This window comes from Lampetra fluviatilis, chromosome 27 (assembly GCF_964198595.1).
Source record: "Lampetra fluviatilis chromosome 27, kcLamFluv1.1, whole genome shotgun sequence".
Taxonomy (NCBI): Eukaryota; Metazoa; Chordata; class Hyperoartia; order Petromyzontiformes; family Petromyzontidae; genus Lampetra; species Lampetra fluviatilis.
Window position 1 is genome coordinate 6,230,525 of NC_136301.1, and position 22,184 is coordinate 6,252,708.

Genomic DNA, 22,184 nt, shown 5'->3' on the forward strand with positions numbered 1-22,184 from the left:
CCTCGTGTGCCACAGTGCCGGCCTTCACAGTCGCTGCTTACTCGCAAACAGCACTTGCCCCCAACAGTCCGCTAAGACTACACGGGGGATCTTTGTCTTTGTACTCCACACACACACAGAGGGATGTTGGTGGTGGTGGTGGGGGGTGGAGTGAACGTCACAGAAGAGGCGGCCCACGCCACGCGCAGCAGTAAATCTGCGTGCGTGCCACGGATCGAGATGTAAATCCGTGTCCCCCGTGCGAAACCTCACCCCGCCTACAACCTCCTCGCTGGGGGGGGTCCTGCCACTTGCTCTCATCCTCTCTCTCTCTCACAGCACACACACACCAGCATCTCTCCCCGTCTCCACACCACCACCACCCCCCCTTCCTCGCTCACCCCATCGCCTTCTCGCTCCTCGCTCAGAGCGCGGAGTGCGTGAGAGAGGAGCGGCGACGATTCGGCTCGGAGGATACCCCGAGCACTCCGGATAGCGCCGGGATTCGTTCCCACTGCCCCCGCCACTCCAGTAGCAAAGCGATATTCAGCTGTCTATATAATTGTCATCGGTATCACAGTTGTTGTTGTTATAATCAACGACATCATTGCCATACACCGATGCGCTCTTCGGTGTAGTAGAAGAAGAATAATAGTAGCACCTATACCCCCCCCCCTCCGGCGATTTACTTAGTCCGTCCGCTCGGCTTAAATAATAATAATAATATTCATATTTTTTGTTAAATCGATAAGAGTTGCGCGAGGCGGAGGGGTGGTGTTGTTTTTTTTAAGAAACGAGAGGAGAAAGCGATGCTGCTTTCCGAAACTGCGGTGGATGTTGCTGTTTCTGTCATCTGTACTGGATCCCATGTATCGCTCGTCAAGGGAGCTGTCATCCTCCGTAGCCATTCAGACGACTCCGACGGCACCACCACAGCCACCACCACCACCATCATTATCGACGGCGTCGTCTTCATTCACCTCGTCGGGCGTCGTCCTCAAGTCGTCCTTCTCGCAGGCCATAGCCAAGCAGCTGACCAAGCCGCCGGCCCGCAAGCACGTCTCCCTGCCGCCCCCCGAGGCTCTGTGCGCGCAGTCGCTCGCCGCGTCCGCAGCCAAGTCAAAGTCCCTGTCCGCGATCGCGTCCGCGTCGGCCGTAAAGAGGCGCTCGATCCTCAAATCCGTTTCGTACTCGGCGACATGGCAGCCACACGCGATGCCAAAGCAGCAGCAGCAGCAGCCGCAGCAGCAGCAACCGCAGCCGCAGCAGTCAAAGCGAACGTCGTTACGGGAATGTGGAATGAGCGCTTCGCGCGGCCTCGTGACGACCTATGTGTTTGTGCCCCCTCCTCCCGTGCACACCGCGGGACCGTCCCGACAACGGGACGACACCACCACCGCCACCACCGCCGCTCTTCTCCTCCATCAACAACAACAACAACAACACCACAACAACAATCATCACGGCGTCGGCGTCGTCGGCGGCGGCGACCTCCTCCTCCTCCACCACCGACGCCACCACCACGAACGGCTCAGCGCGAGCGTCATGTCCCGCAAGAGCGGCCTCGCCGCGTCGCTGGGAGGCGCGGGCACCCCGGGCTCCCTGCTGCTGCTGCAGGGCGCTCCCAAGAGGAAGCTCTACAGCGCCGTGCCGGGGCGCGCCTTCATCGCGGTCAAGTCGTACGCGCCCCTCGGCGACGGCGAGATCCAGCTGAATAAAGGCGAGAGGGTCAAAGGTGGGTGTGAGATGCGTCCGTGGCCTTTCCCCCCCCCGCCCCCCCCCCCTGCTCACGCCACCACATTTATTCTCCTTCCTACTCCCCGCGTGCATCCCCGTCGGCTCTGCGACGGTGTTGAAGAGGGTCTTGGGTGCGCGCGTGGGTGCGTGTGTGGGTGCGTGCGTGGGTGGGTGCGTGCGTGGGTGCGTGCGTGGGTGGGTGGGTGCGCGCGTGAGTGCGCGTGTGGGTGCGTGGGTACGTGCGTGGATGGGTGCGTGGGTGGGTGGGTGCGCGCGTGGGCGCGTGCGTGGGTGCGCGCGTGGGTGCGCTGGAAATTAATTGGCCTTCATAGGTGCTCGCTAATAGCACTTTCCACCCCCCCACCCACCCTAAAGTCCTGTTAAGGCTATACGGGGGATCTTTGTATTTGTTTTTATTGTGCTTGGAATTAGTGGGCGGCGGTGAGCGCGCTGCGCTACGAGCCCGGCGACCCGGGTTCCATTCTCGCTCTCACGGTCAACGCCAGTGACGATTGTCTGAACCGGCCGTGGGCCACCCCTAGGTCGACTCAGCCTCAAATGAGTACCTGGTGCGAAACATTGGCCACGAGGGAGACAAAGGCGGCCGGGCGTGGTGTTGGCCACTCCACCCCCTTAGTGTGCCGTGCCGGCCTTCATAGTTGCTACTCGCTAAAGAGCACTTGCTCCAAACGTATGTTACATGCTGTACGGGGGGGGGGGGGGTCTTTGTGCATCACATTAAGAAGGGGGAAAAAACAAACAAACTTGGTAACTGCGCACGTGGCCAACTTAATTGTTGTGTTCTTTCAATGAGGTGAAACCCGACTCAATGCGGCGTTGACACCCGAGTTGATGGTCCTCGATTGATGGTTTGTGGATAATCAACCTTGCCACACCCACCACAGGTAGCCCACACAATGAACTTATTATCCATAGATCGCGTATAAATATTTAAATGTGTCGTTGAACCCGCCGCCACCCCGACACGGCTAATTAGTAAGGTTTGTCACGGAAGCGAAACGTGCCAATTCGTTACTAGTTCAGCACACAACCGGTGTGTTGGAAAGTGAACCCACAACATCTACAATTTAAAAGTAACGAATTGGCATGATTTGTTTACGTGTCAAGCGACAATTGAGAAATTAATAAATGTTGTGGGTTTACTCTCCAACACACTGGTGTGCTGAACTCGTAACGAACTGGCAGGTTTTGTTCACGTGATAAACCTGAATTCATTGGTTCTGCCGGGTGGTGACGGGTTTAACGACACATTTATATTTACGCGATCTAACCCAACAAAAACCTCTTGTGGATAATATTGGTCGTGAAAGCCTACTTCAATCCACTTACATCTTTGATACCACCCAACCCACGATCCCCTCCATAAACAATACTGTAGCCTGTAGACAATTATTACTTCGTGGGTTATTCGAGGGTTTTTTTCCAGGGCATCCCTCAAATGGCAATTAACCATTTGCAACAACAAACAAAAAGCCACCGTTAAATTAATTCTCTAACAACCACTCGTTATTTGACGTGCAAGCTAATGTATGCCTTAGAAATAAATACATTCTCGTCTTGGTCAAATGGTCGAATGCATCACCTGGGTGGTTATTCCCACCGATGGCGAAATATACCTATATTCGGCACGTTTACGCCAAAAATATGACTGAAATTAACATTTGCCAGAATGTCAGGTGTTTGTTTGTGTTAAAGGCCACGGGAAATCAACCATATACGTGATCAGCCTAGAGCATTCCAAGAAAAGCTGTGTGCATTTCCCACCGTTACCCACATCATTCCACAAACCTGCACATTCAAAATGTTGCCAAAAATATGATTGAAATTAACATTTGTCAGAATGTCAGGTGTTTGTTTGTGTTAAATGCCACGGGAAATCAACCATATACGTGATCAGCCTAGAGCATTCCAAGAAAAAGCTGTGTGCATAATCCACCGTTACCCACAGCATTCCACAAACCTGCACATTCAAAATGTTGCCAAAAATATGACTGAAATTAAGATTTGTCAGAATGTCAGGTGTTTGTTTGTGTTAAATGCCACGGGAAATCAACCGTATACGTGATCAGCCTAGAGCATTCCAAGAAAAAGCTGTGTGCATAATCCACCGTTACCCACAGCATTCCACATACCTGCACATTCAAAATGTTGCACGTTTCTAAATGCTGATGGTAGAGAAACCTTTCCTAAAATCGCCTGGCACCACTCCCTCCCAGCGTTTCGCAGGCGCTCGGGGTGGATTGTCGCTTCACGGGACAGTGATAGACGGCGACGGCTTGGGGAGGACTTCGTGCAACGGGTGGATCGATTGTTGCCTCTGGCCGTCGCCTGACGATGCTGGTTGTGATTACTGGCAAAACGTCGTACTCGAATTGTAAATGTTGTGGCTTTAATCTCCAACACACCGGGTGTTGTGCTGTACTCGTAACGAATTGCCATGTTTTGTTCACGTGACAAACCTTACTAATTCGCTGTGTCAGGTGGTGGCGGGTTTTTAACGACACGTTTATATTTGCGCGATCTAACCCACAAACCTCGATCATAGTGGTGATGATGACGCCGATGATGTTTTCCATTGTCCTTCGTTTCACGGGCGATGAATATCGCACGCAGCACGTTTGAAAATCGCATCTTAAACCGCGAGGCCACGATGAAAATTGAGTCCGCGTGTTCACACATTTTTTTTTTCAAAGTAGCCTTTCCGATCCGTAATTTATACGGCGGCCTTCCGTGGCCGCAATTTCTTAAAACGTCCCCCGCGCTTCGGTGGGGAGGGGGGGGGGTGACGTTGACACGGAATTTATTGGGAGCGGTTTAATTCACTTAAGGTTCCCTTATCAACAAGTTGACGAGGGCCTCTCTGGTGCCACGCTGTTTATTCTGATTGGCCGCAGCATGACAAGGTGGATTAAATGTAAGGGCAGGGTCCCGAGGCAATAAAAAAAGTGATCGTTGACCCGAGTATTTTTTTTTAAAGACACGTCACATAACTTTGCCGTTATCTTCCGCCATTGGATATGCGGATGGTATGCCCCAATCCATAATTGAGGTTTTTTTTTGGGTGAGATCGCATATATATTAATGTGTCGTTAAACCTACCACCACCCGACAGCCAATTAGTAAGATATGTCACGAATACAATCATACCATTTCGTTATTAGTTCAGCACACGGGCGTGTTAGAGAGTAAACCCACAACATTTACAATTCGAGTACGACGTTTCGCCGGTAATTGCAACTAGCATCATCAGGCGACAGCCAGAGGTGTGCCCCAATGACTGCATTTATTTAAACTGTTATAATAATGAGCTCCTTAAGTTTTAAAATAATGCCAGAATAAGGTATTTGGAAAACGTGCACGTTGGTTTTGCAGTCACGCAGTAACGCTGCCAAATAACACAAATGCAACGCGTTGTTACGTACAGTCGATACATGAATAAAATATTTGTTTTCAGTAAAACCTAAGAGGGAGCATCAAAATTCGGACAGCCACACGCGTTTTTTTCGTTGCTCTTGACCCATCAACTGATGCGTGTTTACCACAGAACCCCCTTCGCCCCCCCCTAATCGATCATGCTCAATCCACCGCTGGATGAAGACCTTCCCAAGCCATTTCCATCTCCCACGGTCTGTGTGCATGTTGAGCTTCTTTCGCACCGTACGTAGCCAACCGTACTAGGAGAACAAACTAAACGCAGCAATACAGCGATTCATCCCGCTCATCCGTTGGTTCATTCATTCACGCGAGCTGATTTTATCGCTCCATCTCCGCCGGTGGACGTCCTCTCTCGCTCGCCTTCTCCGGCTGCCGCTGTCCGTCGTCGGCATTCGCCCACTGCCCGCCGTCTCTGTCCACGGCCGGAGAGAGGCCTCCTCGTGTCACCGCTGTCCCACGTGGTCGTGCCATGCCGTCACCCGGTCCTCTTCATTGCAAGGCCCCGCAGGCCACTGGTGGTCTCTGGTGGCCTTTAGTGCGGCACCCTGTACGTGCGCCCCCCCCCCACTCCTGACAATACACAAATGGTGAAAACACCCCCCATCGTCATCATCTTGCTGCTGTCAAATCCCCACTGGTTTCAAATGTGTGGCGGCCCTCCTCACACTGATGATGTATTATCTGTGAAAGTGGGCCCTCTTATAAAATTAGTGAAGAACACTGCCATTTCGACCCCGTGCGTGAGATAACCTCCTGGAACATATTTTCGGGCATCATCATCACGATCCATGGTACAAACACTGCACATGTCGTCATTTTCTTGGTTCTTTCGGTAAAGTCACGTAGAAGGGAAAAAATAAAATAATAAAAATAAAACATAATAAAATAATTCTTACGACGTTTCGGCCACAACGCAAGCAGCCGTCCTCAGGTGAAGAACAGGTCTGTCGAGAAGACAGCGTCAGGTCTGTCGAGAAGACAGCGTCTTCACCTGAGGACGGCTGCTTGCGTTGTGGCCGAAACGTTGTGAGAATTATTTAATTATGTTTAAATTTAATTATTTTATTATTTCCCTTCTACGTGACTTTACCGAAAGAACCAAGAAGATGAATCCCTGCAGTCACGAAAGCTTTTAATAGAAATGTATGTCCTCATTTGTTTCCACTTTCCTCTGTCTTGTGCCAATATGCTCTTAAGTAGTGCGACGTCTTTCTGGCACGAAATCTCTTATGTCCTCGTCAAGCCAATCTTTGTTGGGTCGTCCTCTCTTTGCGGTTCCTTCCATTTTTACGAACAAGATCCTTTAAATGTCCCTGTCGTTGTCCATCCTGCATTTGTGTCCAAATAGTGCCAGTTTCCTTCTCATCACTGCCTCCATCAGCACTTTTCGGGCGTCTTCTGCTTATTTTTGGCTGACATTCGATCACCGATACCAACTATCGACCATCAACCCCTTTCTGGCGATGCGCTCTGCAAAGAAGGCCGCTTAGTTTTCTTGACGGGTCAATTTGATGTCCATAGCTTGTTTATTTTCTCCGATCAATCAGTTCGCCTTTCTGCTTCCTCGGTGTAAATCCTCGCCAAGTACCCGTGGGTGCTTCATGGCACACTTCTGCAGCGATTGTTCCGACCTTATCTTTAAGTGTCCACGTTTCCCATACACGTGCCACAGCAGGAAATGCCCCAATGATTTCAAAACCATTATTCCTTAGCCATCTTGGACTTCTTTCGCGCCGTACGTCGCAAACCGTGCGAATCGGAAGCTGGCGTGGGGGTTTTTTGTTTTTTTATTTACCAAAATCGCTGAAATCTATTTCTTGTCCACTTTTTAAATCCTTTATATTAAGTTCGCTTGCTTGCTTGCTTGCGTGCTTGCTTGCTTGCGTGCTTGCTTGCTTACGACCGTGCAAATCTTTTGGTCGTTTTTTAACCCACTTCCCGTGATCCAATCGAGCTGACATTTTGCACACAGACTCGTTGTGCGAGACAATTAATGTTCGTGAAAAAAATTCCCAAAATTTTACACTGTTTAGGGAAAACAAATTAAATATTTAATTACCAATTGCTTAATACTGGCAGACAATCATCTGACCCATAGGTGGCAGCCATCTCAAGCCAGAGGACGAGAAGACTCTAGCCGCCACGCATATAAAGGATTTATAGTGAAAAACTTTGTTTTTACGGGTTTACTTGTTGTAACTTTCAAACTAACTAGCTCGCGTTATACCCACTCTGGTGTCTCTTCCTATTGTGTCCAACTGTTTTTCGTTTCTTATTTTTGTTTCTTATGGAACTCGCGTGGTGCAGCCTTTTGTTTCGTGTATTAAGTTCGTCAATCGATTCCTCGCTCGGCTCGTATACATGAGTGATGTGTGTACTGTATATGTATACTGTATGTGTACTGTATCTATGTACTGTGCAAATATACTGTATAAGCACTGTATATGCGCTGCACGTGTACTGTATGCATACTGCACATATACTGTATGCATACTGCACATGTACTGTATGTATACCGTTTGTGTACTGTACTATATTGTATGCGTGTGCGGTATGTGTACTGCATATGTGCTGTGTGTATACTGTATGTGTTGCGCATGTACCGCACTGTACTGTACGTGTACTGTGTACACGTACAGTACACATAGGGTGTGTACTGTATACGCACTGCGTGCAGTACATGTACTGTGTGTGTACTGTATATGTACTGTATGTGCACGGTTTCAGATGGTTGCCTGCACGTGGCACCACGAATGTCACAAGACACGGGAAAACTCCGCAAACCACCAGCAAATAACTTCGGTTTCCGACGTTTCGCTGTTCTTCCTGCGCACAAACAAACGACGACGTTTTGCTTGGATGGGGGGGGGGGGCTGTGGCCGATGCGATGTTGTATACTGCCTTGGATATATCGTTTTATTATTAACACATTCCTGCGGAGGGAGCTGGTAGGAACGTTGGGTTGCTCGGTCAATGGCCAAGTTCAACGGCGGCGTGGTGTATTCCGCAAATATGGCCGACTGTGAGGGCGGGCACAAGCCGGCGTGAGTAGGTTAAATGTTGAGTTTTATAAGGGCACCACGAGGTGACCAGCCCCTCTCTGCCCACCCAGCCCCACCCTCCCCACCCAGCCCCACCCCCCAGCCAGCCCCACCCTCCCCCTCCCCACCCTCCCCACCCAGCCCAGCCCCTCCCCCCCACCCAGCCCCACCCTCCCCACCCAGCCCCTGCCCACCCTCCCCTCTGTACCCAGCCCCACCCCTCCTATTTTTGGATGCACGATGGATGGACGGACACAATAATCCCCTGTGGGCTGGTGGAACCTGGTGGTTCCTACCAGTATTACACGCTTTTATTTAACTCACTCTGTCTGTTGTCGTCGTATCCTCAAATCTTGAAACTCAATTTTTTACCCACTCCCCAATGTGGTATCGACTGCAAACTTGGTATACTTATGTCACACTGATGACAATACAATATTCTATCATAAAAAAAAATAAACAAAAACATTTTAAACTATCTCTTTACACACTTTCTATGAACCCACTCTGTCTGTTGTCGTATCCTCAAATTTTAAACCATTTCCCAAAGTGGTATCGACTGCAAACTTGGTATACTTTTGTCATACTGATGACAATACTATATTCTATCATTAAAAAAAAATTACATTTTTTTTTATATGTTATGTTTCGGCTTGGGTCTAATTGTCCACGCTCAACTGACGTTGGCTGTAAATCATCACGGTCCTTTACGTTATGGCAAGCCTCGGGGCCACTTCCTGGAGTCGTGGAGTTCTGCCATTACGAGTAGGGTACATTTCATTAAAGCATGTTTTTAAAAAAGTTTTTTTTATATTACTTATTGTTTTTTTGTTATGCGGAGGGAGGTACGATATTGGGGCAGAGGTTGTATATCGTCTGCCAATTGCTTTAGTTTGCTTGTACGCTCAATGGAGTTTGGTGCAATGATGCGACTCTCCAGGGTTATAGTTCACGGATGCTGCTCCTGGTCGTCGTTAATTGTCACTCTGCATTGCCTGGAGTTTCTGAGATATAATTCTTTGGCCTCAAACATAGTTCGAAAGCCTACGATTCGCAGTCGATTGCTGGGTTAGGTAAGCTACGTAACGATCTGTCAAAAAAAGAATTATGCTGTCGGAAAGACGCAAATCAGCTATGGATCATAACATTGGCTGTGTTATAAACCTGCGTCAATCGAATCCGTGAAGAAAGGTTTCCGTGGTTATTCATGAACTCGAACTTGCTATCCGCGACTCGCATCTGGAACTCTACACGGCAGCGTGGAGAGATAGAGAGAAATAAAGTAATGAGATAAAGTAATGAAAGATAAATTGATGAGATATAAAGTGATGAGAGAGAAAGTGATGAGAGAAAGTGACGAGATAAAGTTATAAGATAAAGTTATGAGAGATAAAGTGATGAGAGAGAAAGTGATGACAGAAAGCGATGAGATTAAAGGAGATTAGAGATATTGATGAGATAAAGTGATGAGACATAAAGTGATAACATCAGTGATGAGATAAAGTGATGAGACATAAAGTGGTGAGACAGAAAGCGATGAGATCGAGGGATGAGAGAGATCATTTATCGACGCTTCAGAAGCATCTGCGGACTTTGCCCGTATAATGTTCGTAGAGCCACTATCATTATCCGTGGAATGTTCTATTCACGGGCATCTCTGGAACGTATCCCTTGCCGCGAATAACGAGGGAATAAATGCAGCGAGAAAATTCCAACATCACAATGCATGAGAAATTTAACAATAGTTTTTACTCTTTCTGGCAATAAAACTGGAGGTGTTAAGATGTTCAAACACCAAATAGAAACATTTTGCAAGGAATCGTAGTGCAGGCAGCAAAACCATGCAGTCTTCACACAACACGGCAATGTGTGAAACGCACTCAGCATTTGGTGTGCGTTAAGCAACAGTAACAACAACAATAGGCCGTCAGCAGATGCTGAAGAAAGTCATAGGACACCATCAAAATAAATGTGAGTGCACGTGACACCGACTGACTGAAACCCTACGTGTTCATGGTTTCCATGGCCCGAGTTTGAATATAACTAAGTTATTTGTGCCCGTGTTTTTTTGTTGTTAAATGCGTTCATTAACAAATAACAAAAACTACGTGGGAAAAGTATTGATGAATCAGCCGATATCATGCATCTAGGTATGAAACATTAGAATATAGGCGTTCGCTGGTCTGACACTGGTGAGACTAGGCCATAAAGAAAGGCTGTATAGTCTCTGGTGTAGGTCAATCAGTTTCAAAGACAATGCATCATATGGACCCCCCTAATGGAACATCTTCGCCGGTTATAAACATTTAGGCTGGCCTGCTAACGATCCATCCTGGTTTTAACCATATGTGTGTGTGTGCATCTAAGTCGATGTGTTTCTATGTGTGTGGTTCGATGTCTGTGTGTAAGTCCATGTGTGTGTCTACCTTTTTCGCCCGGGCAACGCCGGGTACTTACCGCTAGTATATTATAATCAGAGCATGTTTGTTTTCATGTTCACCGCAAGTACTTTGTGCGGTTAATGCAGACTTGATTCCTTGTAAAAGGTTTATATTTGGTGTTTGAACATCTTAACATCTCGTGTTTTATTGCCAGAAAAGGTGAAAACCTATTCTTATTTTTCATACTTTGATACTGGCAAAAAAACTGTCCCATGATATGTACCTAGGTAATTACGCTCTCGTGAGGATTATCATCGGTGAGCAAAGCGTGCCTCAATAATCGTGTCGCCTATGTCAGTGGGATTTTGGTATAAATCCTGGAGTGAATTGGGTCACACGTTTCTGGCACTCGCGTGCAATGTCTCTTCCCCCCCCCCCACCTGCTGAAATGTTGACTCGAGGTGGCACATTTATCACGAGATCATTTAGGGCAGCAGCAGCAGCGGTAGCAGCACCAAGCGTGCGCAAACGGGTGCTTCGCTGTGTACAAAGGCGCGGAGAAAGTGGCACAACATCCGAGAAGGAAGCTGCGGTAGCTTGTCAAAGTGTGTGCCGAGCCCGGCAACGTTTTGCAAACGGAAGGTCTCTCGATTAAAGGTGCTGTGTTCGAAAATAATAAGAATTACGGTTGCTTTGGGTAGTGGTAGGCCAGTTGATGCTTCAGCCCCAGCCAAGATCGCTCGTTGTCCACAAATGCAGCACCTAACACCACAGGCCAGTTGTTCTTCACTCATTTTCAGAGGCGGGCGGACAGAGGGGGTGCCACTTTCGCCGATAAGACATCATTATCAGTGTGAGGACCGCCGCACGTTTGAAACCATTGGGGGTTAGACAGCAGCACGATGATGATGGGGGGGGGGGTGTTTTCCCTTTAGTACAACTTTTATGAACGACTGGGCGTTTAAGGTTAGCGATTTGTCGTATTATCTGGCTATAGCAAATAAAAAAAATGCAATTACTTTACTATGCAAGTGACAAATGTGTGTTTTAATATTTGTAGGGGGGTTTTTTTTAATGTTTAGGGCCCCTTTATAGCATATGCTACAGGCCCCACACTAGCTTCATCCGGCACTGCTTGAGGGAGTAGCCAAGCACGAAGAACGGCTGGTGCTGGATTGCTCGGGTGCATTTGAAGTACATTGTGTGCACGTAGAGGTAATTGCGTGGAGCTAAGTTCTGTCGTGTTAACGCGACCACACGTTTTTCTCTGATGTGGATATATTCACTTCTCTTTCCAGTCTGTTTTTATGCAGTAAAGCAGTCGGAGTTTGTATGTGTGCACGCGTGTGGTAGTGTGTGCGTACGTGTGCGCGTGTGGTAGTGTGTGTGTACGTGTGTGTGTGCATGTGTGTACATGTTTGTTAACGTGTGTATGCCAGCGTGTGTTCGTGTGTCTGTGCGTGTGTCAGCGTGTGTGTCAGCGTGTGTATGTGTGTGTGCGTATGTGTGTGTACGTGTGTATATGTGTGTGTGTACGTGTGTATATATGTGTGCGTGTGTGTACGTGTGTATGTGTGTGTGCGGTAGTGTTTCGGTTAGCGCTCTGCGCTACGAACCCCGACGAACCGAGTTTGATTCCCACTCACGGCCAACTGGTCCTGGACATCCCCCTAGGTCAACTCAGCCTCAAATGAGTACCTGGGTGTGGTGTGTAGTAAACATCGCCACTGGGGAGACCAAAGCGGCCGGGCGTGGTGCTGGCCACCCACCCCCTCGTGTGCAACTGTGCCGGCCTTGGAACGACGGCACGTGGACTGTTTAACACCACCAATACAGGGACTCTTCTACTTAGAAACAAGTTAGGTTCCTAGAGGTCTGTTCATAAGTCGATTTGGTCGTAAGTTCCACCATTACTCCTGTCGATTCCAAACATGGTGTACGGCGTGTACACTAAACACAGGGAATGGCTTTAAAGTTGTATAATCTCCTGTAGATGTAGATGTCACTGGTTCTTCACGTTCTGCAGATGTAGATGTCACCGGTTCTTCATGTTCTGCAGATGTAGATGTCACTGGTTCTTCATGTTCTGCAGATGTAGATGCCACTGGTTCTTCATGTTCTCCAGAAGTAGATGCCACTGGTTCTTCATGTTCTGCAGATGTAGATGGCACTAGTTCTTCATGTTCTGCAGATGTAGATGCCACTGGTTCTTCGTGTTCTGCATATGTAGATGCCACTGGTTTTTCATGTTCTGCAGATACAGATGCCACTGGTTCTTTATGTTCTGCAGATGTAGATGCTACTGGTTCTTCATGATCTTCATATATAGATGCCACTGGTTCTTCACGTTCTGGTGATGTAAATGCCACTGGTTTTTCACGTTCTGTAGATGTAGATGCCACTGGTTCTTCATGTTCTGCAGATGTGGATGCCACCACCGCCATCTATTGCGCGACGGTTTAACTTACGACTCTCGGTCTGATTAGGCAACTGGACATATGGACAGGTTTGTTCGTATCTCTGAAAGTTCGTAAGTCGAGTGTTCGTACGTAGAGGAGCTCCTGCACCTTACCCACTATGCAGGGTGGCCCATAAGTAAGGCAACACATAGGGTTATTATATTTATTTTCACAACTCACAACGGGTAAATGTTCGAAATGACTTCCATTTACATTAATGCATAGATGTATTAATTATCTTTTGACATTAATTTCGGACTTTTGTTGTTGTTGTTCGGGTTACGGGTATAATTTTTTAACATTAATCCGTTATGTATCGTCTCAATTCATTCAGGGATCTCGGTAGAGTTTTGTAAACAACAGATGTGAGATGACTCCAGAGGAAAGAAAGACAAATATTTGTTGATAATGATAAATGATAAAATATGAACGTCAGGAATAAACAATTTAAGGGCTTTAATGGCGGTATTAAAAATAATGGGAAAAGCTGAAATTTTGGGCCACCCTCTCGCACCTGTGAACCCATACGGTTTACCCCCCCCCCGTATTCTTATGCAGGGAAATTGAGTTTTCAGGTCCATGCGGCGTACAGCCGTTTCAATACGGGCAAAAAAAAATTGGTTTGACTATTTGTTTGTGTTTCTCCCTCGTGAAGGGACTTTGCAGGATGAACGTTGAGATTTATAAGGGCACGGGGGTGACCATTAAGGTCTGAATTGGTCTCTAATAAGGTAGGCACCGATAAGGGGTTGACATGTATGCCCTCTGCATATGTATGTACAACGCACGAGGCTTGTACGAGGGGATGAGGGAGGGAGGGGAATTGAATATGAATTTTGCATGAAAACACAATCTTCACGCGGGCTGCACCAGCACCCTCTAGTGACATTACACGAGCATGACTGCCTTTGCGTGCTCAGCATCGCTAATTTCGCGTCAACGTGGATGGGTGGGGAGTGGTGGGGATTCAATGTGGTGGGCAGGTGGGGGGGTTGGTGGGGGGGGTTGGGTATATTTGGGCCCCGCGGTGTTGAGATGTTAACTACCTCGCCTGGTATGCAGGAGGTCGTGGATTCGATCTCGAACCTGACGCCTGCTGTAGATTTGGAGTTTGCCTGTCTCTATCCCTGTGGTCGCGTGGATGTTTCTTCGGGTCCTCCGGTTTTTCCCTCCACATTTAGAAATCAACATCGCGCATTTAGAGTATTTGGCTTATGTAAATTTCCAGACAATAAGCCACTTTGTTGAGCTATCATTAATGGCCAGGTCGTTTCTGAAACAGAGCTGTACAGCTCAGTGGATCTTACCTAATGAAATGAAAAATAGATTTAGTTCAGGGTCGGCATCGAACCCACGACCTCCTGTATACCAGGCGAGGAAGTTAACATCTCACCACCGGGGCGCCCCCATACATAACACATTACTGCGGAGGGAGCTGGTAGGAACGTTGGGTTGCTTGGTCAATGGCCAGGGTCAACGGCCGACTGTGAGGGCGGGCACAAGCCGGCGTGAGTAGGTTAAACGTTGAGTTTTATAAGGGCACCACGGGGTGACCAGCCCTCCCCACCCAGCCCCACCCCTCCCACCCCCCACCCAGCCCCACCCCTCCCACCCCCCACCCAGCCCCACCCTCCACACCCAGCCCCTCCCTTCCTCACCAAGCCCTTCCCCCCCCTCCCCACCCAGCCCCTTCCCACCCTCCCCTCTCCACCCAGTGCCACCCCTCCAATTTTCGGATGCACGACGGACGGACGGACACAATAATCCCCTGTGGGCTGGTGTAACCAGGAGGTTCCTACCAGTAAATACATAACGCATGAACGTCCTGGAATGGCAGTGCTGCCCTACGGCCACGGGAGCCAGGGTTTGAGAACTTAAACCATTCCAGATTGTGGATGCGGTTACGCACCAGTCCAATTGTTGCATTGCGTTGGGTCTATACCGCTCCGGTTAAATACAACCGTAGCCACGTTGTTTGGGGTGAGCGAGGTGTGCGGACGTGGGGTGTGGAGTGGGATTTAATCTTTAAGTGAAGAGCTGTGCGCACTGATCCAATTTATACTCCCGGGCAGCTTTGGGAAGAAAAGCTGAGATGACGGTGAGTGAGGAGCTCTGGATACGCTTTGTAGGCTTTCTGCATGCAAATGACTTTGTTCAGGCAGAAGGGCAATGTGAGCTTGAAGGTTATGGTATTCCAGGTACGATAAGCTGCTTAAGACCTACCAATGGCCTCGGGCTTGTGTGTCGTTAGCAGCAATGACATCGCTATGGCCCTGATAACCTCTCCTGATGCTCCCTCATTTGCAAGGTGCTAGTGGTTTTTTTTTCTTTTTGTTTCACGCAGGTTACCAGGCCATATTTTTGGGTGTCAGTCGCTTATAGTCAAATCAGATCGTTGGTCCCATGAATATTTGGTCACTGCAGACCACGTGTTTCTCGGAGACGCGAGGGAATGTTGATTTAACGCGTCCTCGGAATACGTTTCTCAAGGTTCTCGCAATTTCGCCTGGGAATGTCCCCTCTCGATGTTGTTCCAGTACCTATATCCGAGAGGGTGTTGTTTGGCCCTGGAGAGGAGAGGGGCCGTCGCGGCGCCTCGGGTTGTTGGTGCTCTGGAGAGCGGCAGAAAGTCGATGGGTCACGTGTTCACCACGTGGGTCACGTGTTCACTAACGCTGGGTCACGTGTTCACTAACGCTGGGTCACGTGTTCACCACGGTGGGGTCACGTGTTCACCACGTGGGTCACGTGTTCACTACGTGCACAGTCTGGGTCTGATAGCACCCCGCTCACGTCTTATCCTGATCACGCTCTAATCCAATTCCAATGCCCCTGCCAGTGGCGATCGACATTTCCTTGGACTTTGATTGATTGACAGCCAAATTACTTCTGTAATGCCATTTGGGCGATGTGAATTAACCGTAAAGTACTTCGCGCAATCTGCTCCTCCTGTGAGATTCTTCGCATGCCACGTCTGAGTAGCTTAGTCCACGTGTTTTGATGACATCCGCCGCAATTAGGTATGGCACGAACACCCACACGCACTCAATCGCTGTTGTTATTATTACTACTGCTGCTGCTACTGCGCACCTCCGCATTTGAACAGCGTTCTTGAAAATAGCGGAGAGCCTAAATCGGGAAGAGGAGGTTTGCGGTGTGAGCGATGCGGGGGAGCGGCAGTCTCACTGAGACAAGAGGCGCTACGGGCAGACGGTGAGACGAAAAACAAGAGCAGGTTTTTACCCCTTTCTGGCAGCAAAACGAGCAGTCGTATTGAGACGTTCAAACATCAAATCGATACCTTTTGCAAGGAATCAAATTTGATCTAGATTTGAAGTTTTCGTGACTGCAGGGATCCATATTCTTTGATTCTTTCGGTAAAGTCACGTTAGGTATAAAATAAAAGAGATGAAATCACGACGTTTCGATTGCAACACAAGCACAATCATCATCAGGTGAGAAAACCACCGTCGCTGATTTGATCACCCCCCATCTTTGATTTGATCACTCCCATCTCTGATTCGATCACTCCCGTGTCTGATTCGATCACTCCCCGTCTCTGATTTAATCACCTATAGATTGCCAAACTAGTTTCGTTAGAACTGCTTTCTTGTGCTTAGTTTGTCGTCCTTCCCCCGCACCTCCGATTAGCATGGCTGGCTTCCGTACGGTGCGAAAGAAGTTCAACATGCATACGTACATGACACAGTGGGCAATTGAGTCCGTAAGTTTTAAAACTAAAACTGCACTATTTTTATTTTAGCAGCTTTGTCGCTCTTTTTCAGAAGCGACCCGGCCACAAATTATGGTTTATTGTGTGGAAATGTATCGCAGCCAAATACTCTGAACGCATGTTTCTACGTGTGGAGGGATAAACCCGGAGAAAAATCTACGTGACTACGGAGAGAGAGAGAGACACGCAAACTCCAAATATACAGCAGCAGGCGTCAGGGTCGGGATCGAACCCACGATCTCCTGTACACCAGGCGAGGGAGTTAACATCTCGCCACCTCGGCGCCCTTTACCCCATGCATGCTGCACGTCCATCCCTTTACGATGACATAGCACGACACGGTACCACACGAGATTTTCAAACGAACGTTTCACAGTGGGGAGTGCCGTGGCTTATGTGTAATCCTAAACTTGACTAATTTGCGGTGGAATTGTTTTGGGCCACAAAGCAGGCCCACCTATGGCCCCACTCTTCCCTTTTCGAACGTCGCAGGATCTCTTTTCAGCATCCAGCACGGATATGTATATATATTTATGTTATTAATACACCCGCGATCTTATTCCCAGGGCGGCCGCGGGGTTCGAACCGCCGATTTCTGCAATAACCAAAGTGGCAAAACCGCGCTGCCGCTTCGCCATGTAACCCCACCCGGCCCGGGGCTTGTACACAAGCCTACCGGCGGGCATCGGCTTGGAGCGTTTGCCGGGTCATCGTGTACCTCAGAACATTTTAAATGCCCCTGCAATCATGAAATGATCATCCGAAGAAGATGAACCGTTAGTATATGGGGTTATAAATGTGACCGGTGTACGTTGAGTATGTTGAGCTTCTACCGCGCCGCATGTAGCCAACCACGCAAATCGGAGGCACAGGTGTGAGATTAATTCTTCGGGAGTGGTAACGTTTTTACAAAAAAATAGGCTGAGGCATAACCCAGAGTGTGTTAAAGAGTCCAATTCTAATCACTGTGTGTGGTTTGATAGCGATGTTATTGATACTGTGATATGATATCGGTTCGTTTTTGATGATCTCATGCCCTCCTATGAAACCGTGGCGTCTCGACACGTTCGAAAGGGCACCCCTAGTGGCAGCTGTCCCCGTGTGACACGAGGTGACTCGGCACGTGGCAGAGGTCGCAAACGGGTTTTGATTCCTTATCCGTACCCGTACCCAGGTCGCAAATGGGTACCCGTACCCGTACCCTACCCGATACCCGTACCCGGCCAGGTATCGGGTAGGGTACGGGTACCCGATTGCGACCTCTGGGATGAAGCCATGTTGCAGGCGCGGGTGGTTTGATTCTAGGAACTTGAATCGTGAGAAGAGACAAGACGTTGGGAAATGAGTGACAAACGATTACTCACCAGTGACTCACGGCCTACCCGTACCCGTACCCGGCCGCACCAGGGTCACAAACGGGTACCCGTACCCGTTACCCGGCCGGGTACGGGTAGCCGGGTATCGGGTAGGGTACGGGTATCGGGTACCCGATTGCGACCTCTGGCACGTGGCCTGCAGGTGGGCATGAGTCTGCCAGTAGGGGTGGCGATGACAGCCACTATGTATGATCGCAATTGAGTTTCGCGCTTATCGAGGCTAGCTACAGCAGGCGCCAGTGATTGTTTTGGTAACGTATAAGCTGGTGGTAGTGATGATCATGACGATGATGACGGAAATGATAATGAAGAATATAGGGCGTTGTTTGTTTTTATTTTCAGAGACAGGCTAATTTAGTCAAAAGTTTGAAACCGCAGCGTAGATAAATAAAGGGTTCCAAAGTGACATCGAGAAAGAGAAAGTGACAAACGTCATTTCAGCGCTCGGCAAAAAATGTTGTCGTAACGTTTATTAATCGGTGAAGAATTCTCTCCCTCGCACACACGCATTGAGCCTTATAGCAAAATAAGATTCTGTGTAAAGAATATATTATAATATCCTGCCATTCTCAATCTACTAAAGAATGAAGGCATTCCTGCGCCGTGTCGATCATGGGTTGGTTTCCTTTTTGTTTAACCATACTTCACCAGGGGGGATACAGAGCCGGTCCCTGTGTCTCACTCGCCACTGATATTAGTCGTGGCCAGGAATCGAACTCGTGCCGCCTGGCTCGTCGCAAAAGCACGCTAAACACTACCTCCATCCTAAGACTCCATATCTCATTTAAAGTATTCATTAGAATAAGGCAAATGGGAGTGCCACGGTTAGAAAGAGGCACTGTTCTTTAATAGAGCCTCATTAGTGTCACGTTGTCATGTTTTATCACAATGCAATACCACAACCCTACCAACATACCGTGGGATAATGTCGTGCATTTCTCTTCGGGTGTTACACCTCTTGCCCCGAACCATTCCACTTCTGCATCCAGCTTGCATGCAGAAGTGGAAGCCGTGCAGCATTGCGTGCTCGGCGGCATCAAAAGCCATGCGGCATCGTAAGGCATGTGGCGTCGCGAGCCATGCGGCGTCGAAAGCCTGGCAGCATTAGAAGCCATGCAGCATTGGAAGCCAGGTAGCATTGGAAGCCAGGTAGCATTGGAAGCCAGGCAGCATTGGAAGCCAGGCAGCATTGGAAGCCAGGTAGCATTGGAAGCCAGGCAGCATTGGAAGCCAGGTAGCACTGGAAGCCAGGCAGCATTGGAAGCCAGATAGCATTGGAAGCCAGGCAGCATTGGAAGCCAGGTAGCATTGGAAGCCAGGCAGCATTGGAAGCCAGGCAGCATTGGAAGCCAGGCAGCATTGGAAGCCAGGCAGCATTGGAAGCCAGGCAGCATTGGAAGTCAGGCAGCATTGGAAGTCAGGCAGCATTGAAAGCCAGGTAGCATTGGAAGCCAGGTAGCATCGGAAGGCTGTGGGAAACTTCCAACGGACTGTCGTTGTCAACTCAAAGAACAAATGTTGTGTACGGTATAATGATAGGCGGTCCTCATGTGAGAGCACTTGCGGTGCGATTGCAAGGTTGCAAATTGAAAACCCAGTCGGGAGTCAAACGATCAGGCCCTCATCTGTCTGGGGTCAATAAATACAGTGCCTCCTCCTGAGACGAGAGGCAATGGCACACATGCTAGCCAGCACTGTGGAGGCAGTGAGGGTCGGTCAATGGCACACATGTTGCCAAACTCCCTTTCTGTGGAGAGGTGCCATCCTGTGGACGGTGAGAGTTTGGGCTGATATATACTAAAACCTAAAACTTTTTTTTATATTTTACCAAATAAGGCCCAGTTAGCTATAGAGTAGCTCTTTTTCAGAAGCGACCTGGCTATCGTGTGGAAATGTATAGCAGCCGAATACTCTGAACGTGTGACGTTGATTCTAAATGTGGAGGGAAAAACCGGAGGACCCAGAGAAAAATCCACGCGACCACGGGGAGAACATGCAAACTCCAAATAATTATCGGGCGTCAGGGTCAAAATTGAACTCGCAACCTCCTGTATACCAGGCGAGTTATTTAACATCTCGCCACTGTGGCGCCTAATTGAGATCCCATCTGTATGCGATTGGGGTGTTTCCTCCGCGGACACGACGGTTTTCTCCAGGTCCTCCGGTTGCCACCCACGTTAATAAATTTGGTGAAAACATCATAATATGTAGGACTACAGAGCTTGGGCAATTGTTGGCCATTCCGAATCACCACCTGGCATGGCTGCTGTCCAGCCAGTCGTTGATTCCCCAGCGATTGTGAGATGCAATTTGCATGAACGACCACCGCTACGTGAGACGAAGCATTTTTATTTGTGGGGGACGTCTACCTCTGGCTCAAGGGGGCTCAGTGGTTCGTATAGGATACATGCTCAGAGGGATGTCGGATTTAAACCAGAAAATATTACCTCTTTGCCCTCGTTCATTCGTCTCAATACAGGAGGGAGACTTTCCCCTCGAATACGATCAGTCTCAATGGTCCGCCGCTTAGCAATTCCAAGAGCCATTTCAAGAATATGCCCCTTCCCGCAATCATCGTTCATGCTGCCACACCCAGGGCCAACGTCTGTTTTTCGATATTTTTACTCGGAAACAAAACCAAGTTGGCCATATCTCAAGCGCCTGCTTTGAATTTCATATTTTCCCCGTGCAGCTTCCATTTCTTTCCGGTGCCACAGTTCTGTTATTCCTTTTTTCTCATGCACTGCAGCACCTTATCTTTGCATTATTTATGTCCAGTGCCGTTGCTTTGGCGGCTCGGAGCCACGCGTTCTGTGAACAGATTTCAAAAACACGAACTCCGTAAAATAATTGAAGAAAAAAATAACCACTTTGATTTTTTTTTGCCAGTCGTTTGAATGGGTGAATTGGACAAAAAATACAAAAGCGCAGCGCCAAACAACAAATAAACTCACACGGCCATTCATCAATGTGCGGGAGAATCACATTTTAATAGGTTTCTCGGAGGAGGGAGAGAAGAAAAAATAATACGTGAATTTGTACGAAAACACAATCTCAGCATAGCTTTTTTTTTCCCCCTGCACCGCTGAAGATTAAATCCAGCATCAGTCATCCGTCACTCCCGTAAAGCCTGAGGTGTTGGGAGATATTTGAGAAAATAAAATTCGACGGGTCCTGGTTGGGTATTGCTAACCTTTTGCTCCCGAGTGGAGCGATGCAGTTGGAGTCCAGTTGTGGCACCTACCCCTACAACGCTGCTCCCCTGCGGAAGCTATCCCATTCGAGGGTGTGCGGCGTCGGTGCATTGTGGCCACGGAAACGTTCGATCACGCAGATTGTGTGTGGCCTCGATAATCAAATTCCAGTTAGGACATCAAACCGTAGGGAACGATGCGGACCGCCGTTTGCTGATGGTGCAAAACACGATGGGGTTATTTGTGAAGAATGATGATGGTGTTGGTGACAATGACCGGTGATGTTTATTATCGTACGCTCGTCTTGACGGTGGTGGTTTGCGTGCTGTATTTGGTTTTGCAGCGCAAGTCGATTGTGTGTTTTTTTCGTCGACCGTGACGCTAGTCAAGAACGTCGGCTACGGACGGTTACGACGTTTTAACGACGTTCAAGCGGAGAGCGCCGTGCCACAGACAGACAAAGGAACAGCTGACCTATTTTTCTCACAGACACCGATTTATTTATAGGGCTTTCTCATTCAGATTTAATGCGGGGTCTTACGTTATTTATTTATTGCCCTTCCATTTTGATTGCGCTTGTTCAAATTTTACGCGAAAATAATTAGCTTCCAGAAAACATGGCAAACAAGCTCGGTCATTGTTTTAAATTACAAAGCAAATATTGCGCTGTTATTTAAAAAAAAAATATCTCGTTTTAAAGCATCGTTGATGGCATATTACGTGCCGTGCTTTGCCGTACAATATTCAGGGAGTGATTAGTTCTCCTGTGTGAGAGTATCAATTGGAGCTGGAGTCATTCCGTTGCAATCAAATTGAGTGGGAAAATAA

At 48.4% G+C, this 22,184-nt stretch overlaps 1 protein-coding gene across 1 annotated transcript in view; it reads left to right on the forward strand.

Moving 5' to 3' along the window:
- The window catches only part of LOC144942335 (SH3 and multiple ankyrin repeat domains protein 2-like), a 362,265-nt gene that overhangs the window by 234,602 nt on the left and 105,479 nt on the right, over positions 1-22,184 (forward strand). Inside the window, exon 13 of the mRNA XM_078869142.1 lies at positions 1,515-1,714. Within this exon, the coding sequence (XP_078725268.1) occupies positions 1,515-1,714 (200 nt within the window). The remainder of the gene's footprint in view (positions 1-1,514; positions 1,715-22,184) is intronic.